The sequence below is a fragment of the Ptiloglossa arizonensis genome, chromosome 12 (genome assembly GCF_051014685.1).
Source record: "Ptiloglossa arizonensis isolate GNS036 chromosome 12, iyPtiAriz1_principal, whole genome shotgun sequence".
Lineage (NCBI taxonomy): Eukaryota > Metazoa > Arthropoda > Insecta > Hymenoptera > Colletidae > Ptiloglossa > Ptiloglossa arizonensis.
The window spans coordinates 5,349,877-5,371,729 of NC_135059.1; the positions used below are offsets into that span (position 1 = coordinate 5,349,877).

At 46.0% G+C, this 21,853-nt stretch overlaps 1 protein-coding gene across 1 annotated transcript in view; it reads left to right on the forward strand.

Annotated features, from left to right (window-relative positions):
• Positions 1-21,484, forward strand: part of Mgl (low-density lipoprotein receptor-related protein megalin) — a 43,522-nt gene extending 22,038 nt beyond the window's left edge. Inside the window, exons 5-19 of the mRNA XM_076324613.1 lie at positions 413-667; positions 1,329-1,445; positions 1,567-9,786; positions 10,358-10,925; positions 11,677-11,920; positions 12,704-13,311; positions 13,813-14,105; positions 14,558-15,075; positions 15,454-15,691; positions 15,772-16,026; positions 16,182-16,688; positions 16,791-17,167; positions 17,261-17,865; positions 17,956-18,055; positions 18,384-21,484. Of these exons, the coding sequence (XP_076180728.1) occupies positions 413-667; positions 1,329-1,445; positions 1,567-9,786; positions 10,358-10,925; positions 11,677-11,920; positions 12,704-13,311; positions 13,813-14,105; positions 14,558-15,075; positions 15,454-15,691; positions 15,772-16,026; positions 16,182-16,688; positions 16,791-17,167; positions 17,261-17,865; positions 17,956-18,055; positions 18,384-18,659 (13,181 nt within the window). The 3' untranslated portion in view covers positions 18,660-21,484. The remainder of the gene's footprint in view (positions 1-412; positions 668-1,328; positions 1,446-1,566; positions 9,787-10,357; positions 10,926-11,676; positions 11,921-12,703; positions 13,312-13,812; positions 14,106-14,557; positions 15,076-15,453; positions 15,692-15,771; positions 16,027-16,181; positions 16,689-16,790; positions 17,168-17,260; positions 17,866-17,955; positions 18,056-18,383) is intronic.
• Positions 21,485-21,853: the final 369 nt, after the last annotated feature.

The window sequence follows — 21,853 nt, forward strand, 5'->3', positions numbered from 1 at the left end:
TGGCCACTGAAAGACTGAAGGGTTTGAAGAAGCATAACTTCTTCATTTTCAATTGTTTTCATTTGGTGATTATTTGGGGAATATTGTTTTTTTACACATTAATTATATTTTCAAATAAAATAATACAAAATTAAAAAACATGTTCTTTAAATTATTACTTTTGTTTCATATCATTCGGTCTTTCAGTGGTCACACTGCATAAGATCGAAATAGAAAGGAAAATACATTTGCGAGGTTACTCACCGTAAGTGGCCTTGAACGATTGGTTAATTTTGCGCTCGTTTTAAAACCCTAAACCGTCTGGCATGCGCATGACAAACACGCACCCCTCCAAAGAAACATCCGTTCCACTTCCGTAGAACTCTCAGCGTAGCATAAAGAACGTATCGTGGTTAAAGTCGAGGATTTTCAGGCTTCCAGCCGTGCACGTCCAACCAGTTCAGATGCGCGAACTCTATGTGTATACCGAAATCGTATCACTGTGACGGCTACAAGGATTGTCACGACGGTTCCGACGAGAAATCCTGCACGGTGACAGTGTGTTCTGGAAACAAATTCATGTGCCCGAAGGGTGGACCCGATGGCAAACCCCTTTGCATAGATCGCTCCCAGCTCTGCGATGGAAAACCTGACTGCGAAGATGACGCGGACGAAGAAGCTGCATGTTGTAAATACCTTCTTTTTTTTCCATCCCTTATCAATTTACGCTACCCGATCAATTATCGAGAACCACGAGTTCGAATCAAGTTCGAGGTATCCTCTATTTTCAATAACGAGATTAGCGTCAGTGTTGCGGTCAAAATTGCCGCTTAAATGGCACGAATAGAAAATGTTGAATCGTCAATGCTTGCGATACTATTGGGAACCTTTATATCGGTCTTTCATAATGTCCATTTACGCCACAGTACCTCAAGAATCGTTCGTTAGACTAATCAATCAATTCTCGGACTCGTGCGTTGTTCGATAATTCTTGGATCGACTCAAAGATCATCGGCGTACCGAGAAATTCTGAAACGAATTAGATCGGTAAATCGTTACGTAGCCACGAAACTTTGTGCTGATGTGTAATTGAATATTATTGTCCGTTTGTGCATACGTTTTAACCGAAGAACACCTGTGACTTTTTGTTCGAATCGGTATACTTAAACGGATCTTCAGAACAGGTACGTTTATCCCTATTCTTCGGACTGCTAACGTCCAATTTGTACACACGTGTATTGGATGTATTTCCCTGTATCTTACGTGCAAGTGCATACAAGTATACTGTGAGATTAAAGTTTACATCCATGGAAATTCCGTGAACTTTACGATCCTTTCTCTGTTTCCAGCTACGAGTATGTGCAGGTTGCGAACGTGCCAGTACAAGTGTCAGGCCTCTCCCATGGGAGGAGCTTGTTACTGTCCCGAGGGTAGCGTTCTTGCTAACGATTCGAGGACTTGCGTAGGTACGTCTAACGTTCACTTTTAGACAGAATCGACGATCGAAATTCTGTAAATTTCGGTGTCCGGTCCGTGCGAGCTGTTTCGTGATGGAAGATAATTGAAAATGTTCACTTTTGTCGATAGATCGCGACGAATGCGCAGAATGGGGCTTCTGCGAACAGTTGTGCGAGAACACGGACGGTTCGTATACGTGCAGTTGCGCTCCGGGTTTCGTGCTACAGGGATTGAACAGGTGTCGCGCCTTGGTTCACGAGGGTGTCAACACGGAGTTGTTGGTTGCCCAGGAACGCGCTGTTTGGAGAATGTCGCCAACGGGCGAAGATCGGACTATCGTCGCCAATACGACCGGTGCCAGCGGAGTCGATTATCTATATTCCAGAAACATGCTCTTCTGGAGCGACGTCAAGACCAGGAAAGTACACATGGAGCCTTTATACGGCGAAGGCGAGGGTACCGGTTCGAACGTGGATATATTTTTGATAAGTTCATGGGGCCCGGTGGCCATCGCTGTGGATTGGATAGGTGAGAAGCTGTACGTGGTGGACTCGGTTGTTCAAAAGATCGACGTATTCGAGTTGGACGGTCGGTATCATGGTATCGCGCTTGGCTCGAACTTGACCAGTCCGGCGGACATTGGCTTGGACCCCACGGTGGGCTTGATGTTTGTGGCCGACAGTAAGCAAGTTCTTAGGGCGAATATGGACGGTACCAAGGCTTTTCCGGTTATTTCCGAAGCAGCTTACAAAGTTTCCGGCGTGGCTGTGGACGTAATAGCACGGAGGATCTTCTGGTGCGACTCTCAGTTGGATTACATCGAGACCGCCGATTATCTAGGAAAGAACAGAGTGATGGTGCTCAGAGGGTCGCACACGCCGTCTCCTACGAGGCTCACGTTGTTCGAAAACAAGATCTACTGGACGGACAGTACGAAGCAGGTAATCATGAGCATGGAGAAGACCCAAGGTGACTACTCGTTACAGACCGTGTACAAAATGAGAGACGCGAGGGCTATCAAGGTGTTGCATCCGCTAACGCAACCGACGGTTTCGAATCCTTGTGGTAACAATAACGGTGGCTGCCAGCACATGTGCATCGTCACCGCAGCCAGCGATCAAGAGAACAGGCTCGGCTACCGGTGTGCCTGCGACCTAGGTTGGAGGCTTTCTAGCGATCAAAGGAACTGTAACTTGGTCCAAGAGTTCCTGATGTATTCGCAGCAAAGATTCATCAAAGGTAGAGTGCTCGATCCCGTGATGGAGGGTTTCAGCGATGCAATATTGCCCGTGGTTTCGAGAAGGGCCAGATTCGTCGGTTTGGACTACGATGCTCGTGAACAGTACATCTATTACAGCGACGTTCTACAGGACGTGATCTATAGGATTTATCGGGACGGGAGCGGCCGAGAGATCGTTTTAGCCAGTCAAAACGAGGGAGTGGAGGGCCTGGCGGTCGACTGGGTCGCGAAGAATCTTTATTACATTGACTCCCGCAAAGGAACGTTGAACGTTCTCAGCACTCAGAATATAACCTACCGTAGGACACTGTTGAAGAATTTGAAACGACCGAGAGCCATCGTCATACATCCGAACCATGGATACATCTTCTTCTCCGAATGGGACCGACCGGCGAACATCAGCAGGGCCTACACAGACGGCTCGAATTTGTTGGTGTTCACCAACTTGACGCTCGGCTGGCCGAACGGTTTGGCCATCGATTTCGCGAAGGATAGATTGTACTGGTGCGACGCGCTCTTGGATCACGTGCAACATTCGAATCTAAACGGCACGGATGTCCGAACGGTGAACTCGAGGCTCATCAGACATCCATTTTCCATGGCCATTCACGAGGAGTGGATGTACGTAACCGATTGGCGATTGGATGCCATTATTCGACTCCACAAGGAGACCGGGAACCAAGAAGCCATTCTGGTACGGGAACCAGCTACGAACAGGCTTTACGGTGTGAAGGTGTTCAGCCACGACATACAGACGTTCCCACCGGATCATCCTTGCTCGAGCAATAACGGTGGCTGCGAGAAACTCTGCTTCGCCGTACCACAGAACAGCACCAATAGATACGGTGTTGCTCGGTTGACCCGTGTTTGCGGCTGTCCGTACGGTGAACGAATTCAACCGAACGGCAGAACCTGCGCAGCCGATCCAGAAAGCGAGCCTCCTTTAGAAGCCTGCCCAAGCGGATGGGATTTCACCTGCGCGAATCAGAGATGCGTGTCACACAGTTGGGTCTGCGACGGCGAGAACGACTGTTTGGACAACAGCGACGAGCAAAATTGCACGAAGCCCACGTGTGGCTCGAGCGAGTTCCAATGCAAGTCGGGCAGATGCGTGCCGATGAGCTTCCGTTGTGACTCGGAGAACGACTGCGGCGACTACAGCGACGAGGCTGGTTGTCCCAATATAACATGCAGCGCGAATCAATTCACCTGCGCGAATAACCGATGCATACCAAACACCTGGAAGTGCGACTTGGAGAACGATTGCGGCGACAGCTCCGACGAGGGCGAGTTCTGCGTGGCGAAAACTTGTTCCTACTTTCAGTTCACTTGTCCGCGATCCGGCCACTGTATACCGCAATCGTGGGTCTGCGACGGTGACAACGATTGTTTCGATCAGCAGGACGAGATGAACTGTCCACCGGTCACGTGTCTCAGCACCCAGTTCACCTGCGCCGATCAGAAGATGTGCGTACTAGATTCGTACAAATGTGACGGGATCTCCGATTGCAACGACGGCAGCGACGAGGTCGGGTGTCCCACATTGGCGCCGGATCAGTGCAATGCGGACAAGCAATTCCAGTGCGTCAGCTCGGCGATCTGCATACCGAGGAGCTGGTACTGCGACGGTACACCGGATTGCTCGGACAAGTCCGACGAGCCGGAGCCCTGCGGTAGTCTTCGTTGTCAGCCGGGTTTCCACAAGTGTAACAACGAGAAATGCGTGTTCAAGGCGTACATCTGCGACGGGAAAGACGACTGCGGCGACGGCTCCGACGAGGACACCGAGTTGCACGCGTGCACCTCGCCCGAGTTCAAGTGCGACTCCCAACAATGGAAGTGCCCGTGGGTGACCGATCGCTGCGTGAACATAACCAGCGTATGCGACGGAAAGTTCGATTGCCCGAACGGAGCTGACGAGGGTCTGGCGTGCGATTTCCAGGAGTGCAAGTATCGGGGCGGTTACTGTAGCAACGGATGCATACAGACACCGTTGGGCAAACAGTGCACTTGTCCCGCGGGCGAAGAACTCGGCAAAGACGCTCACACGTGTCAGGACGTGAACGAATGCGAGCCACCCGGAAAATGCTCCCAGGTCTGCACGAACATCAAGGGCAGTTACTACTGCAACTGTGTCGATGGTTACAGCCTGGAGAAGGACAAGCACACTTGCAAAGCGTTCAATCACAGCGCTGCGTTTTTGATCATATCGAACAGACACACAATCCTGGTGTCGGATCTGCAGGGTCAGGCCCTCGAGAGGGTACCTATCAATGTGGAGAACGTTGTCGCGACCGCCAGCAATATGCACACGGGTACGATCTTCTGGTCGGATATGAAATTGAAGAAGATCTCGAGGCTGGACCGCGGCACCGATCCCGAGGACGTCATATCGACCGGCTTGGATCTGGTAGAGGGTCTGGCCTACGATTGGATCGGTCAAAATTTATATTGGTTGGACTCGAAGTTGAACACTATCGAGGTAGCCAAGGAGACCGGCGCCAGTAGGATGATACTGGTGAAAGAGAACATCACTCAGCCCAGGGGCATGTGTTTGGATCCCAGTCCCGGTGCAAGGTGGCTCTTCTGGACCGACTGGGGCGAGAATCCGCGAATCGAGAGGATCGGTATGGACGGTACCAACAGATCGACCATTATCGATACCAAGATCTATTGGCCCAACGGGCTCGCTTTGGATATGGCGAACAAACGAATATACTTTGCCGACAGTAAATTGGACTTCATCGACACCTGTCTTTATGACGGAACCAAGAGGATACAGGTATTGGCCAGTTCCCATTATCTGTTGCATCCTCATACATTGACGCTGTTCGAAGACACCATGTACTGGACGGACAGGCAGCTGAACAGAGTGTTGTCGGCTCACAAGTTTTACGGTGCGAATCAAACGGTGGTCTCGCTTCTGATATCTCAACCTCTCTCCATACACGTGCACCATCCGGTTTTGCAACCGGTTACACCGAATCCTTGCGCGAACGCCGCGTGCGCTCACCTGTGTCTCTTGTCGCCGTCGAATCGTCAGGGTTACAATTGCAAATGTCAGGTGGGATTCAGGCTGCTCCCTAACGGGCAATGCTTGGAGGAAGAAACACCGTATCTGATGGTGTTGCGAGGCTCTCAGATCGTGGACGTTTCTCTGGTACCGGGTAGCACGAAAACGGGATACATAACACCCGTTGTGGGAGTCGAGGGTGGCAAGTTCATCGACTACGATCGAAAGGAACGGATGATCTATTGGCTGCAGACCAAGGACAACGACGACGAGAACGGGACCATTTACACGTCGCCGTACAGCGGCGGGAACCGAACGGAGTTCCCGAGTCCGTCCGGTGAAAACGGGATCGTTGGTGCACCGTGTGCTATGGCATTCGATTGGCTCGGTAGGAATCTCTTCATCGGAAACAAGTTCGCCTCCAACATCGAGGCTATAAAGGTCGATGGTAAAACCAGATACCGAACGATCGTGCTCGCGAACGACGGGAACAAAACCTCCGTGGCTAAACCGAAGGCCATGTGCGTCGATCCGCTCGAGGGTCACATATTCTGGGTGGACGAGGGCAGTTTCGGTATACCGATGAAAATTGGCAGGGTCAATATGGACGGCACTAATCCGATCGTGCTGGTCGAAAACGCGGAGAGACCCGAGGCGATAACCATCGATATTCCCAGCAAGACCGTCTACTACAGTTCATTGTATCCGGCCTTGGTCGTGGCCATCTCCACAGACGGTAAGAACCGAAGGACAATCGTCTCCGAGAACATCGCGTTACCGAAAGCTCTCGCTGTTCACGAGTCCAGGCTCTACCTTCTCGATCCGCACTACGACAAAATCGAGAGGGTGGACCTGCCCGACGGTATCAATCCAACGACGATAATCGACAACGATTCCGAGCTGAAGACGCTGACCATTTACAAGAAACGTGTCACCGGCGATCATCCGTGTTTCGTGAACAACGGCGGTTGCGAGCAAATCTGTCTGCCAGCCTCCGGCGGGACCAGGGTCTGCGCCTGCGGCATGGAGTACCGAAGAGTGAGCGACACATCCTGCGAGTCGTTCAAGACCTTCGTCGTGGTTACTCAGTTGGACGTGGCGCGAGGTTACAGTCTGAAGGACGCGAAAGAGGCGATGGTACCCATCTCTGGGTTCGGGCATCACATCCTCCACGTGGACGTCTACTACGCGGGCAACTGGATCTATTGGGTAGAGTTCAACAAGGGTGTTTGGAACGGTATCTTCCGTGTAAGACCGAACGGGACCGAGTTGCAACACGTGGTGAAACAGGGTATCGGCTCGAACGGCATCAGAGGTCTGGCCATCGACTGGGTAGCCGGTAATCTTTATTTCACCAACGTGTTCCCGCACGATAATTACGTGGAGGTGTGCAGGCTAGACGGTAGCAACCGAAAGGTCCTCGTGAAGAAAACCACGGACTCGCCGCGGGAGCTGGCCGTAAACCCGATCAAACGGTACCTGTATTGGGTGGATTACGGACAGTATCCGAAATTGGGCAAGGCTTACTTGGACGGTAGCAATTGGACGCCAATAGTCACATCCGGTATCAGTACACCGCGGGACATAACCATCGATTTTCAGACCCACGACGTCTATTGGGTGGACTCGAAACAGGACACCATACAGAAGGTCTCGTACACGGGTGGCAATCGCGAGATCATACGACGCAATCTGCCCAACCCTATGGGCGTTGCGATTTACGGCAACGATGTTTATTGGGTCGACCGGAACCTGGCGACGGTGTTCAAGGCTAGTAAACGAGCGACGAACATCAGCCTCCCGACCACGGTGAGATCCAACTTACCGAAACTGAGGGACATCGTCATGTTCGATCAGAACAGTCAACCACCGGATCCCACGAATCCTTGCTTGAAGGGTGGAAGCGCCGGCTGCGAGCAGCTCTGTTTCGCAATGCCGAAGACCCGCCCGATGGAATACAAGTGCGATTGCGCGATTGGCAAATTGGCCGCTTACAACAAGAAGAGCTGCGAAACCGTGGACGAGTATCTGGTATTTGCGACCAGAACGGAGATCAGATCCATTCGTTTGGATCCCCAGGACACCAGCGTGCCGTTCGTGGCCGTTGGGAATCTAACGAACGTGGTAGGCGTGGATTTCGACTACCAGGACAAGAAGTTGCTGTTCACCCAAATCAGGCCCTGGGCGAAGATCGCGTGGATGAACGCCGACAATCCGTCCTCATCGGAGATTCACACGCTGATCAGCAAAGGAATCAATCCGGAGGGGATCTCTTACGATTGGACGCAGAAGAAGGTCTACTGGACGGACTCGTCGAACAACAGTATCTACGCGATGGACATCGACGGCTCGAATCTCGTAATGATCGCCAGGGTGGACAGACCGAGGGCGATCGTTGTCGATCCTTGCAACGGTTCTTTGTACTTCACCGATTGGGGTCGGTTCGGCACATCGGGTAAAATCTTTCGTACCACGATGGCGGGTTCCCTGAAGAAGGCCATTATCGACAAAGATCTTTCGCAACCTAGCGGACTGGCCATTGATTACGAAGATCGTATGTTGTACTGGACCGATGCGGTGCGGGAGAAAATCGAACGCTCCGAATTGGATGGAAAGAATCGCCAGGTGCTGGTCAGCGCGACGATATACCCGTTCGCTATAACCGTTTTCCAGATGCACATCTATTGGACCGATCTCCAACTGAGGGGCGTTTATCGCGCCGAGAAACACACAGGCGCGAACAAGGTCGAGCTGGTGAAACGTTTGGAGGACTCGCCGCGCGACTTGCACATATACTCGGCGGCCAGGCAACAGTGCAACGTGAATCCGTGCAACATCTCGAACGGTGGCTGCGATCAGTCGTGTCATCCGGGCGTGAACGGATCGGTCGAGTGCAAATGCGACGACAACAGCAGACTGGTGAACGAGGACAAGATGTGCGTGCCGAAGAACGTTACCTGCGACTCCAGCAAGTTCGCTTGCAGGAATGGCCGTTGCATCTCGAGGATGTGGGCCTGCGACGGCGACGACGACTGCGGCGACGGTTCCGACGAGGACACCAATTACTGCTCGTATCACTCGTGCAGCCCGAACGAGTTCAGGTGTAACAACGGCCGTTGCATCTTCAAGACCTGGAAATGCGATCACGAGAACGATTGCCGGGACGGTAGCGACGAGGAGGGCTGCGTCTATCCGGCCTGCGCCCCGGGCGAGTTCACCTGCGCCAATTATCGGTGCATTCCGCAGTCGCAGGTGTGCAACGGTGTCAACGACTGCAAGGACAACGTCACGTCGGACGAGACGCACGAACGTTGCCCGAGGAAGACAACCTGCCCGTCCAATCACCTCAAGTGCTTGAACACCAATATATGCGTGGAACCGTACTGGCTATGCGATGGTGACAACGATTGCGGCGATAACAGCGACGAGAACACGTTACACTGCGCCCACAGAACCTGTCCGCAGAACAGTTTCAGGTGTCCGAACCACAGATGCATTCCAGCCACTTGGTACTGCGACGGTGACGACGATTGTCTGGATGGTAGCGACGAACCGCCCGGTTACTGTCAGTCCGAGGGCAGGACCTGTTTCGGTGATCTGTTCACCTGCGACAACGGCAACTGTATCCCCAGAATCTACATCTGCGATGGGGACAACGATTGCTTGGACAACTCCGACGAGGACGAGCGACATCAGTGCAACGATAGGAAATGCGACGAGGAGACCGAGTTTACCTGCACCGCGAACAAGGTATGGAACAGGGCACAATGCATACCCAAGAAGTGGCTATGCGACGGTGATCCGGACTGCGTGGACGGTGCCGACGAGAACGTCACGTTGCACCATTGCCCGACACCGACACCATGTGCCGAGAATCAATTCACCTGCGACAACGGTCGTTGCTTGAACCTGAACTGGCTCTGCGACCACGACAACGATTGCGGCGACGGTAGCGACGAAGGAACGTTCTGCAACACTAGATACAAGTCGTGCACCAGCCACGAGTTCACCTGTCACAATTTCAAATGCATCAGGAAACAGTTCCGGTGCGACGGTCAGGACGATTGCGGCGATCAGTCGGACGAGGACGGATGCGGTAAGTTGCGTGTACTCGGGCATATTGCATTCTTGTTCGTACACGATACATCAAATTTATACGGTTCGCATTAATGCTGCGATCGGTGTTGTTGAACCGTCGTATATGCGCGCTAGACCGAGCTCCGCTCGTTTATTTTTCAAAGATCTGGATCTTGGGTAGTGTTAGTATTTGACGAAGAGAAAACGAATGAAACGAGTAACCAGACTACAATTGTAATTGTAAACTAATGATTTTTGGGTACACATAGGTTAAGACTTTTTTCTAGAGGGTGCGTAGATTGGTGCAATAAAAAAATGTACGATTCCGTTAAAAGAACATTAAGAATTTTCATGTGTCCTTTACGTGTATTTAATACATAAGAACTAATAACATCGGAATGTAGCTTACTCGAAACCATCCAACCCTATGTAAAATGTGTTTCGTTAGGGTTAATACTAGAGATCCAACCCCGTGTAAATATTCGTACATATCTTGTTACCTAGAACAATGTTTGCCCGAATGGAACAAAATAATATAAATCGGCCATTAACTCGTTACAAATTTATAAATTATTGTTTGCGTTCGACAGCGCCGAAGGTGAAGAACACGACCTGTCCGAATGCAGGAGAGTTCATGTGCGCTAACGGGAACTGCATCGACCAGAGTTTGGTGTGCAACAAGGAGCCCGATTGCGCGGACGAGAGCGACGAACCGGCACATTGCAACGTGGACGAGTGTGCTCTGGTGGAATTGAACCAATGCGGGCACAAATGCGTGGACACACCGACCAGTTACTACTGCGAATGTAATCCCGGTTACAAGCTACTAGACGACGGTAAGGCATGCGAGGACATAGACGAATGCACGGAGACACCCCAAGTGTGCAGCCAGCAGTGCGAGAACACGCCCGGTAGCTTCTACTGCAAGTGCAACCGGTTCTGGTACGAACGCGCGGCCGACGAGCACACTTGCAAGAGACGCGACAGTGTCGAGCCGTGGCTCATCTTCACCAACAAATACTACGTCAGAAATATGTCCATAGACGCCTCAAATTACAGTCTTATGCACCAAGATCTCATAAATGTCGTTGCTCTGGATTCCGATTACGCGGAGCAGATGTTGTACTTCTGCGACGTCACCGCCAAGACCATTTTTAGGTAAATTGGTCGTTTCGTATTTGAACGGTTCTTATAGAAATCCGAAATAATTTGTCTCCTGCGGATCGGAATTAACCCTTCACGTACGAGAGTTTTGATCATTGGTGACCGGCGCTACAGAGTTGCAACGATTCTCTAATAGTATTGCTTTCGTTAGTAATATTATAAAATAACAAGTACGTCGATTAATTATCGATATATTTATACTTTTACACCAAAGTTTGAACAAATGTCGGCTTTTTGCCGAGTACACTTAACGTTGTTTTATTACTCTATAATAACGGAAAACGAATAAGATATTGTATACTAGCAATGTTTAAAAACTTTGATTTAATATTTCTATAGACGTAAGAAAAGTTCACACATTCCTGCGTGACTGTCCAAATCGTATCAGAGCTGGTATTAGGATGTATTTGCAACCGAGTGATCGGTGACCGGTGAGAAATAAATAGGATGTTCAATTTTTACCAATCAGTAAAGTATTAAATATGAAAATCTACTGTGACGGTCAGAACCTCGTTTACGAGGATGTAGTTTTGTTCAGGTGTGTGCGAGTTACGAGAAATGAGATAAGAAGTCCATACGACCTATGAATCTCGGTATACGAAAAAAGTGTAACCCACCCGTGTTATGGGTCCTGAAACGTGAGGGGTTAACAAGATTTGTTCCAAGAGAAACGCTAAATACAATTTACAGTATGTTGCGAGAGAATTTGGCGTGGACCTTCTTTTTACACAAAGGTTTCTTTCAGGGCACCGATTGCCGGAGGCGAGAAAGAGGCTATTATTAGACACGATAGCCTTGGATTGGAAGGAATAGCCGTCGATTGGATAGGTCGAAAACTATACTGGTTGGATCGACACGCTAAACATTTGGACGTCGCTGAACTCAATGGAACCAACAGGAAAACTCTACTCACCGGTATAGCCGATCCCCGGGCTATCGTTGTTCATCCTGGTACCGGATACCTGTACTTTACATCTTGGCATCTTCAGGTAACGGAGGGACATTGGCGAGATTCGATAGAGTGTAGAAAATACAGAGTGTTCGAAATAGATGACCAACCTTTCGCATTATATTTTACTTTCAGGAAGAAAAAAGATCGTATAAGTATGCCTCTGGAAACTCTTCCTTTTCGAGATACGAATACTTTCTATTCATCAGAGTATTTTTTAAACACCTTGTAACTCGTTTACAGGAATTATTGGAAATGAATCACTGTCTTAACTGTTCAACGTTTAGATAGAAACTGATTTACTACGACGTAAGTTGCATAGGTTACCTTCCACAATATGTACTTCTAACAGGAAAAGTTTCGACGGTTCTCGTAATTTTACGTGCGATGTCTATTCGTGTAAAATTTTGAGATAAACAAAGAGCGTTTATATTTCGAAAAAAGAAGAGTTTCCTACATATGTTCGTACCTCTTTTCATCCTTAGGAAAGTGTAGAATAGGATGCCAAAGTTCGACCACCTACTTCTTCGACGCCCTGTATACTCTTCCCACATTTTGAGACGATCAAGACGTTTAACGAGTCAGTCAGTTTGTTAATAGTTTTGCTTCTGTCTAATATTTATAATAGTGAATGAAATATAATTGGAAAGAAAAGGATGCAAAGTTTAAGTTGCATTAGACAACAAAGCAATAAATTTAATTTTTAATCTTATACATTCGTTTACAATGAAAAAGGCATATAATGGTGAATTTTGTACATGGCTTGAACGGAATGTTCAGCGTGGGGCGTATAATAACATAGCATTGTTCTTTCAATTTTTAGGCGTATATAGGCAAGATGGGAATGGACGGCAGCAACTTCACGAGAATCCTCACTTGGGAGGACGACATCGCTTGGCCGAATGCTTTGACCATCGATTACTTCACCGACAGAATATTCTGGGCTGACGCCCATCTCGACTACATCGCGTTTGCCGATTTAGAGGGTCACAACAGGCGGAAGGTTCTCACCGGAAACGCCGTGCCTCATGTTTTCGCTATCACCGTTTTCGATGACTTAATTTTCTGGACCGACTGGAACTTGAAGGCCATCAGCAGGGCTGAAAAATTCTCCGGTGCTAATTTGCGACTCCTTCGAAACACTACTCACAGAGCATACGACATCCATGTTTACCATCCTCTGCGACAACTGCCTTACAACAATCCTTGTCAAAAAAATAATGGCGGTTGCTCGCATCTCTGTCTATTATCACCACCCGCGAGTTCTTATCTACTCGAGGAATACGGGCAACCCGGTGTGACATCGTACAAATGCAAATGTCCCAACCAGTTCATATTGGAGAAAGACGGAAAAACATGCAGGCCTAATTGCACCGCTGGTCAGTATCGTTGCGGGCCTCCGGATGAAAAGTGCATACCGTGGTATTGGCAGTAAGTATCGGTCGAGGTTACATTAAGCTTTAGACGGCGGCGTGGGGTATTTCGATTACTCCAATTTCGTTACTTCGTTCGTAATTCGTTGATCCGATCGAATAGCACTTGTCGTTTTTGATAATCCACTCGGTTAATCTTTTTAATCTTTTGTCGCGGTTACGTATTACTATGTTACCTCGAATTGACCAAAATTAAATAACTTGAATCTGAAATCGGTTCAAATTTCACGGCGGAGGAACAAATATTTTCGTGTAATAAGTTACGGGATTAATTATTCAATTTTATAGTTTTTATAGCTTTTGGAGTTATTTATACAATTCTCTTTGTACAAATCTCTACTTTGATTTCCTTCATGACTGTTAGTGTTGTTTCCTTCTTTATAGTTTTTATCGAGTTCCGTTATAGGCACCACGTGGTATTTTACGTGGCGAGGAAAACACGTGGCCGTTTAAGTGTTAAATAAATCGTGTATACTAATGCAGATACTATCTTTCCAAGGTGCGACGGCGAAAAGGATTGCAAAGATGGCACCGACGAACCAACAAGTTGCCCGACACGTCTTTGTCGCCCGAGTGTGTTCCAATGCGCGAATAAAAATTGTAGACCCAGTGTGGCCGTTTGCGACGGTGCTGATGATTGCGGCGACAAAAGCGACGAAGCTAATTGTGCATTAGAATGCGGCGAACTGGAATTTAAGTGCAAGTCGAACGGACGTTGTATCCACGAGTCTTGGAAGTGCGACGGAGACGCTGACTGTAAGGATGGTAGCGACGAAGATCCAGCAATCTGTCGTGAGTACATTTTCATGACGATCATTCGTAATTATTTTTCTCGTGTTCGACCTTTTAACACTAAAACTACCAACGGTGAGTGTATTCCTATTGGTAATACACGATCACGTACGTATCTCGGAAATTATAAAAGGAAAGGGGAAATTAATTTACGAATATAGTTAGTTCTCTATTTCGATAACACAATGGAACGAATCACAACCTTTTTCTGTTTTGCAACATCCATTGGGCGATTCTTATACTAGACTCACTACGATCTCTTCGTGAGTGTTAAAGATGGGTTAATCTTTAACACTCGAAACCCAAGACTAGTGAAACAATTGGAAAGATTTTCGAGGCCTTCCTAATCCACTAGGAATTAATAATTCTATTGTTATCGCGAATAAAATATATTCAAAGACTATACGTTGCTCGAGGACCGAAATTTTAATCGCATTCGTATTTCTAAACAGACAACCGGCCATGCGATCCAGACACGGAGTTTACCTGTAAAAACGGGAGATGCATTCAGAAAGTGTGGATGTGCGACTCGGACAACGATTGTGGCGATAACAGCGACGAGCCAGCGTTCATGTGTCGTCAAAGAAACTGTACGACCGGATGGCAGCGATGTCCAGGCCACGCGAATTATCGTTGCATCCCCAAATGGCTATTCTGCGATGGAAAGGACGACTGTCGCGACGGATCAGACGAGCGTCCGGAGAATTGTCCTAAATGTGACCTTGAAATGGACTTCAAATGCGCCAATAACAGATGCGTGCCAAAACAATGGCTTTGCGACTTTGCCGACGATTGCGGCGATGGTAGCGACGAAGCAGAGGCTATGTGCAAGGATCGTTACAGGGAATGTTCAGAGTCAGAGTTCCGCTGCGACAATGGCAAATGTATTGCCTCGAGATGGAGATGCGACAGCGAGGACGATTGCGGTGATAACAGCGACGAGAACGAGTGCCAAGAATTCGTGTGCAAGGTATCAATCGTCTTACCTTCGTCCCATCGAAGCGTTTGTTGAAAACGACAACTCGAATACGAAGTTTTTCCTCGAGACTATTATTCCCGGAGCGACTCAAGACTTTTGTTCCCGATCTACTAAGATCTACGACGCGAGAAACACTTTGAAATCAATTTTTATAAAAACAACTCAGGGGAGGAGCTAATATTTTGGAATTAGTCTATACTTGTCATCGTCTATTTTTTGCATTTCGTCGTATAAAAAAGCAGCACTCGTAGATCTCTCTCTGCCAAATAATAGATGATCACTCGTGTGAATCTTGTAGTTTCGAGCGTGTCGAACCGATTTTATGATATATACGTACAATATATATTTACAAATATCCATTTATTACAGAGCTACACGTTCCAATGCGCGAGTGGACACTGTATAGCGTCTTACTTACAATGCGACGGGACACGAGACTGTCGGGACATGAGCGATGAAATAGGATGCCCACCTAAGTATCCAGGTGGAAGGTATTGTCCGCAATCGAAATTCCAGTGCGACAACAATCTTTGCGTCTACGTAACGGACATATGCGACGGAAGCGACGACTGTGGTGACGGTTCCGATGAGAATCCAAGCATGTGTGGTACGATTTCTCTTCCCGTTTGTATCGCGAGTAAAATAGAATATGAACGACCTGTGATCTAACTCGATCGTGTTCCTTAGCGAATTTCAAATGTGACACAACAAGGAGATTCCAATGCGATAATCACAAATGCATCGCCAAGTATCAATTATGCGACGGCGTCGACAATTGCGGTGATGGATCTGACGAGAACAACATGACCATGTGCGCATCCAGGGTTCGTCCTTGCGATCCCATAACCGAGTACGTTTGCGCGAATAAGAAATGCATCGATCGATCAAAGCTCTGCGACTTTGCGGATGACTGCGGTGACTCCTCGGATGAGCTTGGTTGTCGTAAGTCTCAACGTGTCGATCTAATTAATTAATTTAAGCGATCGAGTGTATCCGTCGAATCTGTTGCAAGACGTCTGTAACTGGACTAGTCTAAGACACTCGGCTTATACGTTGTACGTTTCTATCAATTCCCTGACCAATTGGTTTTCTTACAGATCACAACACGCCCTGCTTAAATAGGAACCAAGGTGGCTGTTCGCACTACTGTCACAACATAACCGATGGCGGTTACATCTGTGCCTGTTACCCAGGTTATATTATTTCGCAAGACAATCGAAAACATTGCGAGGACATCGACGAATGCGCCACCGGGCAACATCAGTGTTCTCAGATGTGTACCAACTTGAACGGCACCTATTCGTGCTCGTGCAGACAAGATTTTGAGCTCTCCGACAACCGCAGCGGGGTTTGCAGAGCTCTGGAAATCGACCCGATGATTCTATTTGCCAGTGGATCGGAGATCAGAGCGTACGATATTCACAAGAAAGAGGAGGTTGAGGTCGTCGTGGACGAAAAGAGAGTACAATCTATCGACTTTGATCCCAAAGCGGAATACGTGTTTTGGATCGACAGCCATGATTATTCCATAAGGAGGTCTTATATGTTAAACGCTAAAGGTGGACAAGTCAAGATCGGATATGCGCAGGATCTTAACATTAAAAGTAATTTTATTTATCGTATATCGGTATAACGTCGATCGTTAGGCGTATTGTTAAGTAAACGTACGGCGTGACTGTATAATATAATAATTGTTTTCGTTGCAGGCGATTCAAAACCTACGAGTTTGGCAGTGGACTGGATCTCCGGTAATCTTTACTGGACCGAAATTGACTCTTCGGGAGTAGCACCGTTTGGCCGAGTAATAGTCTCGAAGGCCGATGGCAGATATCGTCGCAGTTTAGTAACGGTGGGCTTAGAGATTCCAACTTCGATCGTATTGGATCCAGAGCTTGGCCGAGCTATTTGGACGGACATTGGCAGCCAGCCCAAGATTGAAATCGCCTGGATGGACGGTGACAAAAGGAAACAACTTGTCACTGAACGAATTAGACAACCTATTGCGCTCGCTATTGATTATTCGATGGATCATGTTCTTTATTGGGCCGATAGCAAACTCAATACCATTGAATCCATCCAACAGGTGAGAACGAAACGAGAAGTAATGCGAATTCTTTCCATGGAAAATTACTCCGCAAAGTAATTACATATTTTCAAATATCAATTTCTTTCATAGGATGGCTCAAATAGGAAGGTAATCCTGAAAGGTGACAACCTGAAGCACGCAGTGTCGTTGGACGTTTTCGAAAGCAGTCTTTATTGGACAACTAGGCAGACCGATGAACTGATCAGGCAAGACAAATTTGGCAGAGGCGTACCGCAAACGATTGTCAGCAATATACCTAGTCCGGGAGGAGTCAAAGTCTACCACCCGCTGAGATACAATACCACTCTAAGGAATCTCTGTCACGAAGACCAATGCACGCACCTATGTGTCCCGATACCTGGTGGAACTCGATGCCTTTGTTCGGACAGCATTGGTCCACTTCCGCGAAGGAACCCTATGCTGTCGAACGAACGACATTGTGATGCGACGAACGAGAGACCGTTACCTGCTCCGAGAATTTGTCCTTGCAGAAACGGTGGACTGTGTCAAGAAGCCGAGGGTAATAAATTACAGTGCTCTTGCCCGGCTCAGTTCCACGGAGAACATTGTGAAACGGGTCTGGTGGCCGCCAGATCGGGCAATGCGACCGCTGCGATCGTTATTCCTATTGTTATCTCTGTCCTGGTTCTACTTGGAGCTGCCGCTGTTATTATGGTGCTCAAAAAACGACCGTTGTAAGTATTCCTAAAATTAATAAAAAGTCGAACACTTTTTCATTTTGTAAGCGAGTCTTGCAGCTAACAAATCTTGAACCGCTTTTGTAGTGGAAAACCCGGTGGTCTTGGCAGTTTAACTGGCGCTCAAAGCGTTTCTTTCAGACAGGGCAGCAACGTCGAGTTTGGTGCACCTACTCATGAAAGAATGGTATGCAAAAGGTTTTCTTTATATTTTTTTAACCCTTTTCACTCCTTAATTGTTTTTTTTTACCTGTCAACAACTCCTCAATTAATTTACATGATAGATAAAAAAAGGGGGTTTCAATAAAATGTATTGCAACAATGCAGTGCGTAACAAATATATTTTGTTAATATCGTCCATATTAAGTTGTATAATGTCGAGTCTACTTCGATGTCGAAGTTGGTGTAAGAAATGTGATATCGAGCCATATTCAATGTAGGAGTGGTAAGGGTTAAGAAGAATTTTCAACGTTTGTTTGGAACATGTGGATCCAATGAGTTTGTTTATTAAAAAGGAACCCCTCGATGTGGAGTACAATCTTGGAGACGTGAGTAACAAGAACAGGGACTTCAGTAATCCAATGTACGACGCGGTGAACACGGAAACAGGCGCTACCAACGGCACCGGTGCAAGCAGCATGTACGAGTTACCTGCTGAGATGAAACCATCCAGCATTCAACACAAAGAACCGCCGCAGTTACATCTGAAGAGGAAAGAACTCGACCCAACACCCGTCGACTCTGGAAAGGACACGCAACAGTTGGTTGAAGAAGACAAGTCCGAGTGTTAGATAGTTTAACTCTTTCGTGCAGTGACGTAGTTAGAATGTTGAGGTGATACGACAAGGAAAGAAAATGGACTCGTAATCGCAACAGTAGGAAAACCTGAGTTGTCTAACTATAGTAAATCTTAGTAAATCTAACGAGTGCTTTTTCGATGCATCGTATCGATTAATTACGCAAATTCGTTGCAATTGTTGATTGTTTTATCCTTGCAAGTTTTAATTGTTTCATTCCAGGTACAGTTTCACCGTTACACAATCCAAGATTATTAGACCTATAAGCGCGTGGATCGGTTCATTGAAGGTTTAGGAGGCATGTTGTTAGACTGGCTTTAATTTTAAAAAAAGAACTATTTTTTTTTTTAATTGTATGTTGTCTTTTGGGATAAGGAACCAGGAGCGATAGAGCGACTCCTTAAAAGCAGGGCTTTTGGATTTTTCTATAGGATTTTAACATTTTTAACGACTTTTTAGACATTTTAAGTTTTATCCAGTTTCGATAAAGAGGAATTTTTACGGAGCACAAGACTGAGTATGTTCTACACAATCTTCGCAATGCGACACGTATATTGTAAAAGCTCTTAAAACATATCGAAATTTTTGAGTTGATTTTTGTTTAGAACTATAACTTTGTGCGCTAAAAAGAAAAAGAACGAAACAAAACCCGATCGATAGATCTTTTCATTTGAACCCTCAAGACGGAAGTTTGATTGTAATGTCCGACGTTTGCGTAGGAAGAATATTTTCAAATCATTTAAAATACTTTGCATTTACGTAGGTGTTGTAAAAATCTTGCGACGAAATTATGAATATATCTTCGTGGTATGCATTTTGTAATGCGCTTCCTGTAAATTGTTAATGAAGTGTAACGGAGCGCAGAAAGTGCATCTGACTACGCCACTGCTTCTATGTAGGGATGCTTTCGCATTTGTTGCACTTTTGTCTCGCAGCAGTTGCAATCTTTAGAGTTTAGATACGGGAGCAGAAATTGTATGGAACATTGAAAATTGATTAGGAAAATTCTCAAAATTGTGTTTAGTTCGGCAAAAAGAAAGAACAACTCTGATAAGTAAAAGAGTCTTTAAAAAAAAAAAAAAAAGAAATCAGTGTATTGTTATGCCGTAAGCTTGAGCTCGATCAAGAGTCGAGGATGAACACGATGATGGTTTCAATAATTGGGAGTTCGAAGGTGTACTAACATATTATGTTTCGAATACATACATTTACATAAAAAGTTACGATGCCAAGATACCGAATGACATTCTAATGTAACGATCCTGAATCGTAATTGACTAGAGCCTTCTGTGGGAGATCTTTTTATATTGTATTTTGTCCTTTCCGATGAGGTCATGCAGAGGGTCACGTACGTTCTTTATTAGAAAAATATCATCGAATTATCTCGTTCGGATGTGATCCAAATGAATTGTTCGTTACAATGATCGATTATTGAGAAGAGTTTGTAAGAGTATACGGCATTACAGTACGAAGAATCAGGTGCAATATTTTTCTTTTGAACTACACTGAGATAGAAGTGCAACCAATGACGAATTCGTGTCATCTTAGGTGCGATTTGTAAGTCTTGTAAATACGATTATCGCAGAATATTATTTTCACGTTGTCCATGTACCATAAAGAAGCAAAACATTCCATACTTCCGAAGGCTGTTCGAGGCACGGGAAGAGAAAAGGTTGTTAAAGGACTATAAGTTAAGGAGATAGGCCTCGACAAGCGAGTCACCTCACAAAACAAGCGTTTTTATCGCGGAGGGGAAAGGCGAATTCTCTTCGTGGAGGATTAGTTTCCATCCCTTCCGTTTTTATTCTCTCTCAAAGTTTGCTCGACCATGCGAGCGTTGTTATGTTGTACATTTTTCTAGACTATGCGCGGGGAACGTCAGTGTACAGTTTTTCTTCCGTAGCAACTGTGATCGTAAATTATGAATTGGGTCCGAGTATGCAAGGTGATTTTTAACGAACAAAGCGTACCCGTCGTACGCCCCAAGCGTAAAGTGAGAGGAATTTCTTTTTCTTTTTAAAGATTTATTCGGTACAGTAGAATCTCGATTATATTTCGATTAAGTGAAGTATTTGTTTAGGAATTGCGAGACATCGTTGTCGCTAGGATGTTTAACAAAGTGTAATTGTAAGTTTGGAATCTGGAGTTTGTTGTTGTATGTTGCATCAAATTATACAGATTGTTAACATACCTTTTGATCGATCATTTTTTTTTTCTTTACCAGCGTCCATCAACTTCACATTAAGCAGGCTTTCAATCGCAAAACGAAAAAATGTTCAAATTCAGCTGCAAGCTACTCAATCTGTACAAATAATTCGAATCCAAGTAATCTTCGGAAATCTGCCAACTTGGCAATTTATAAGTCTTTTAGATTAATAAGTTAACGGGGATGCGTTAATTGCTATTGTTTCATAATTAGTTTTAGTAGCAAGCTTTGTCGAGTGATTAGTTAATCTAGTTTCTACTGTACAATTTTTTCTTTTTTTTTTAAATGTAACATGAGCGTTGTATATAGGTTTACAGATCAACGAAGAAAATGAGCGGCACTGACTCACCTTCTTTACAGATTATACATAAAGTTATATAAATAAAAAATCTATATATGTATATGTATGTACGTGCGATGGGTAAATTAATGCGCGTCAAGCAAGTATCATCAGTAACGAATTTATCCTGGGCGGGGCTCCAGAGTGTCCTAATATTATTTTATCTGTATCAGTATTTTCTGTATTTTTTTATCCAGCTGACGAGATAACGATTGTTAATATATTGTTCGAACATTAAACAGGTACCGTCCAAGAAATAAACATTGAAGTTTACCATCGTGCTTTCCTCTCACCTGTAGACAGGTTTGCTCAAAAAACAAGAAATTAGAGCAAAAACTTTCGAAGGGTTTTATATTTATAATTTCGTAAGAATTGTGTTTCCTTTGTACAGAGATAGGCAAATTTGAAATTGCAAGAAAGATCCTTCTGCAGATGCTCGCAACGATAAATTTTATGTTTAGCAAAATAATTAATTATATTTTGGCTTCATTCTCCAACACGTGCCACCATTACGTGTACTGTCCAAATCACTGGAATTAAAGAATTATTCAATCAATGTATTCAATAAACAATGCAGTCCAATAAATAATGTATACTCATTCTTTAAGAAGACAAAATCTTTTAACATGAATTGCACTTAAA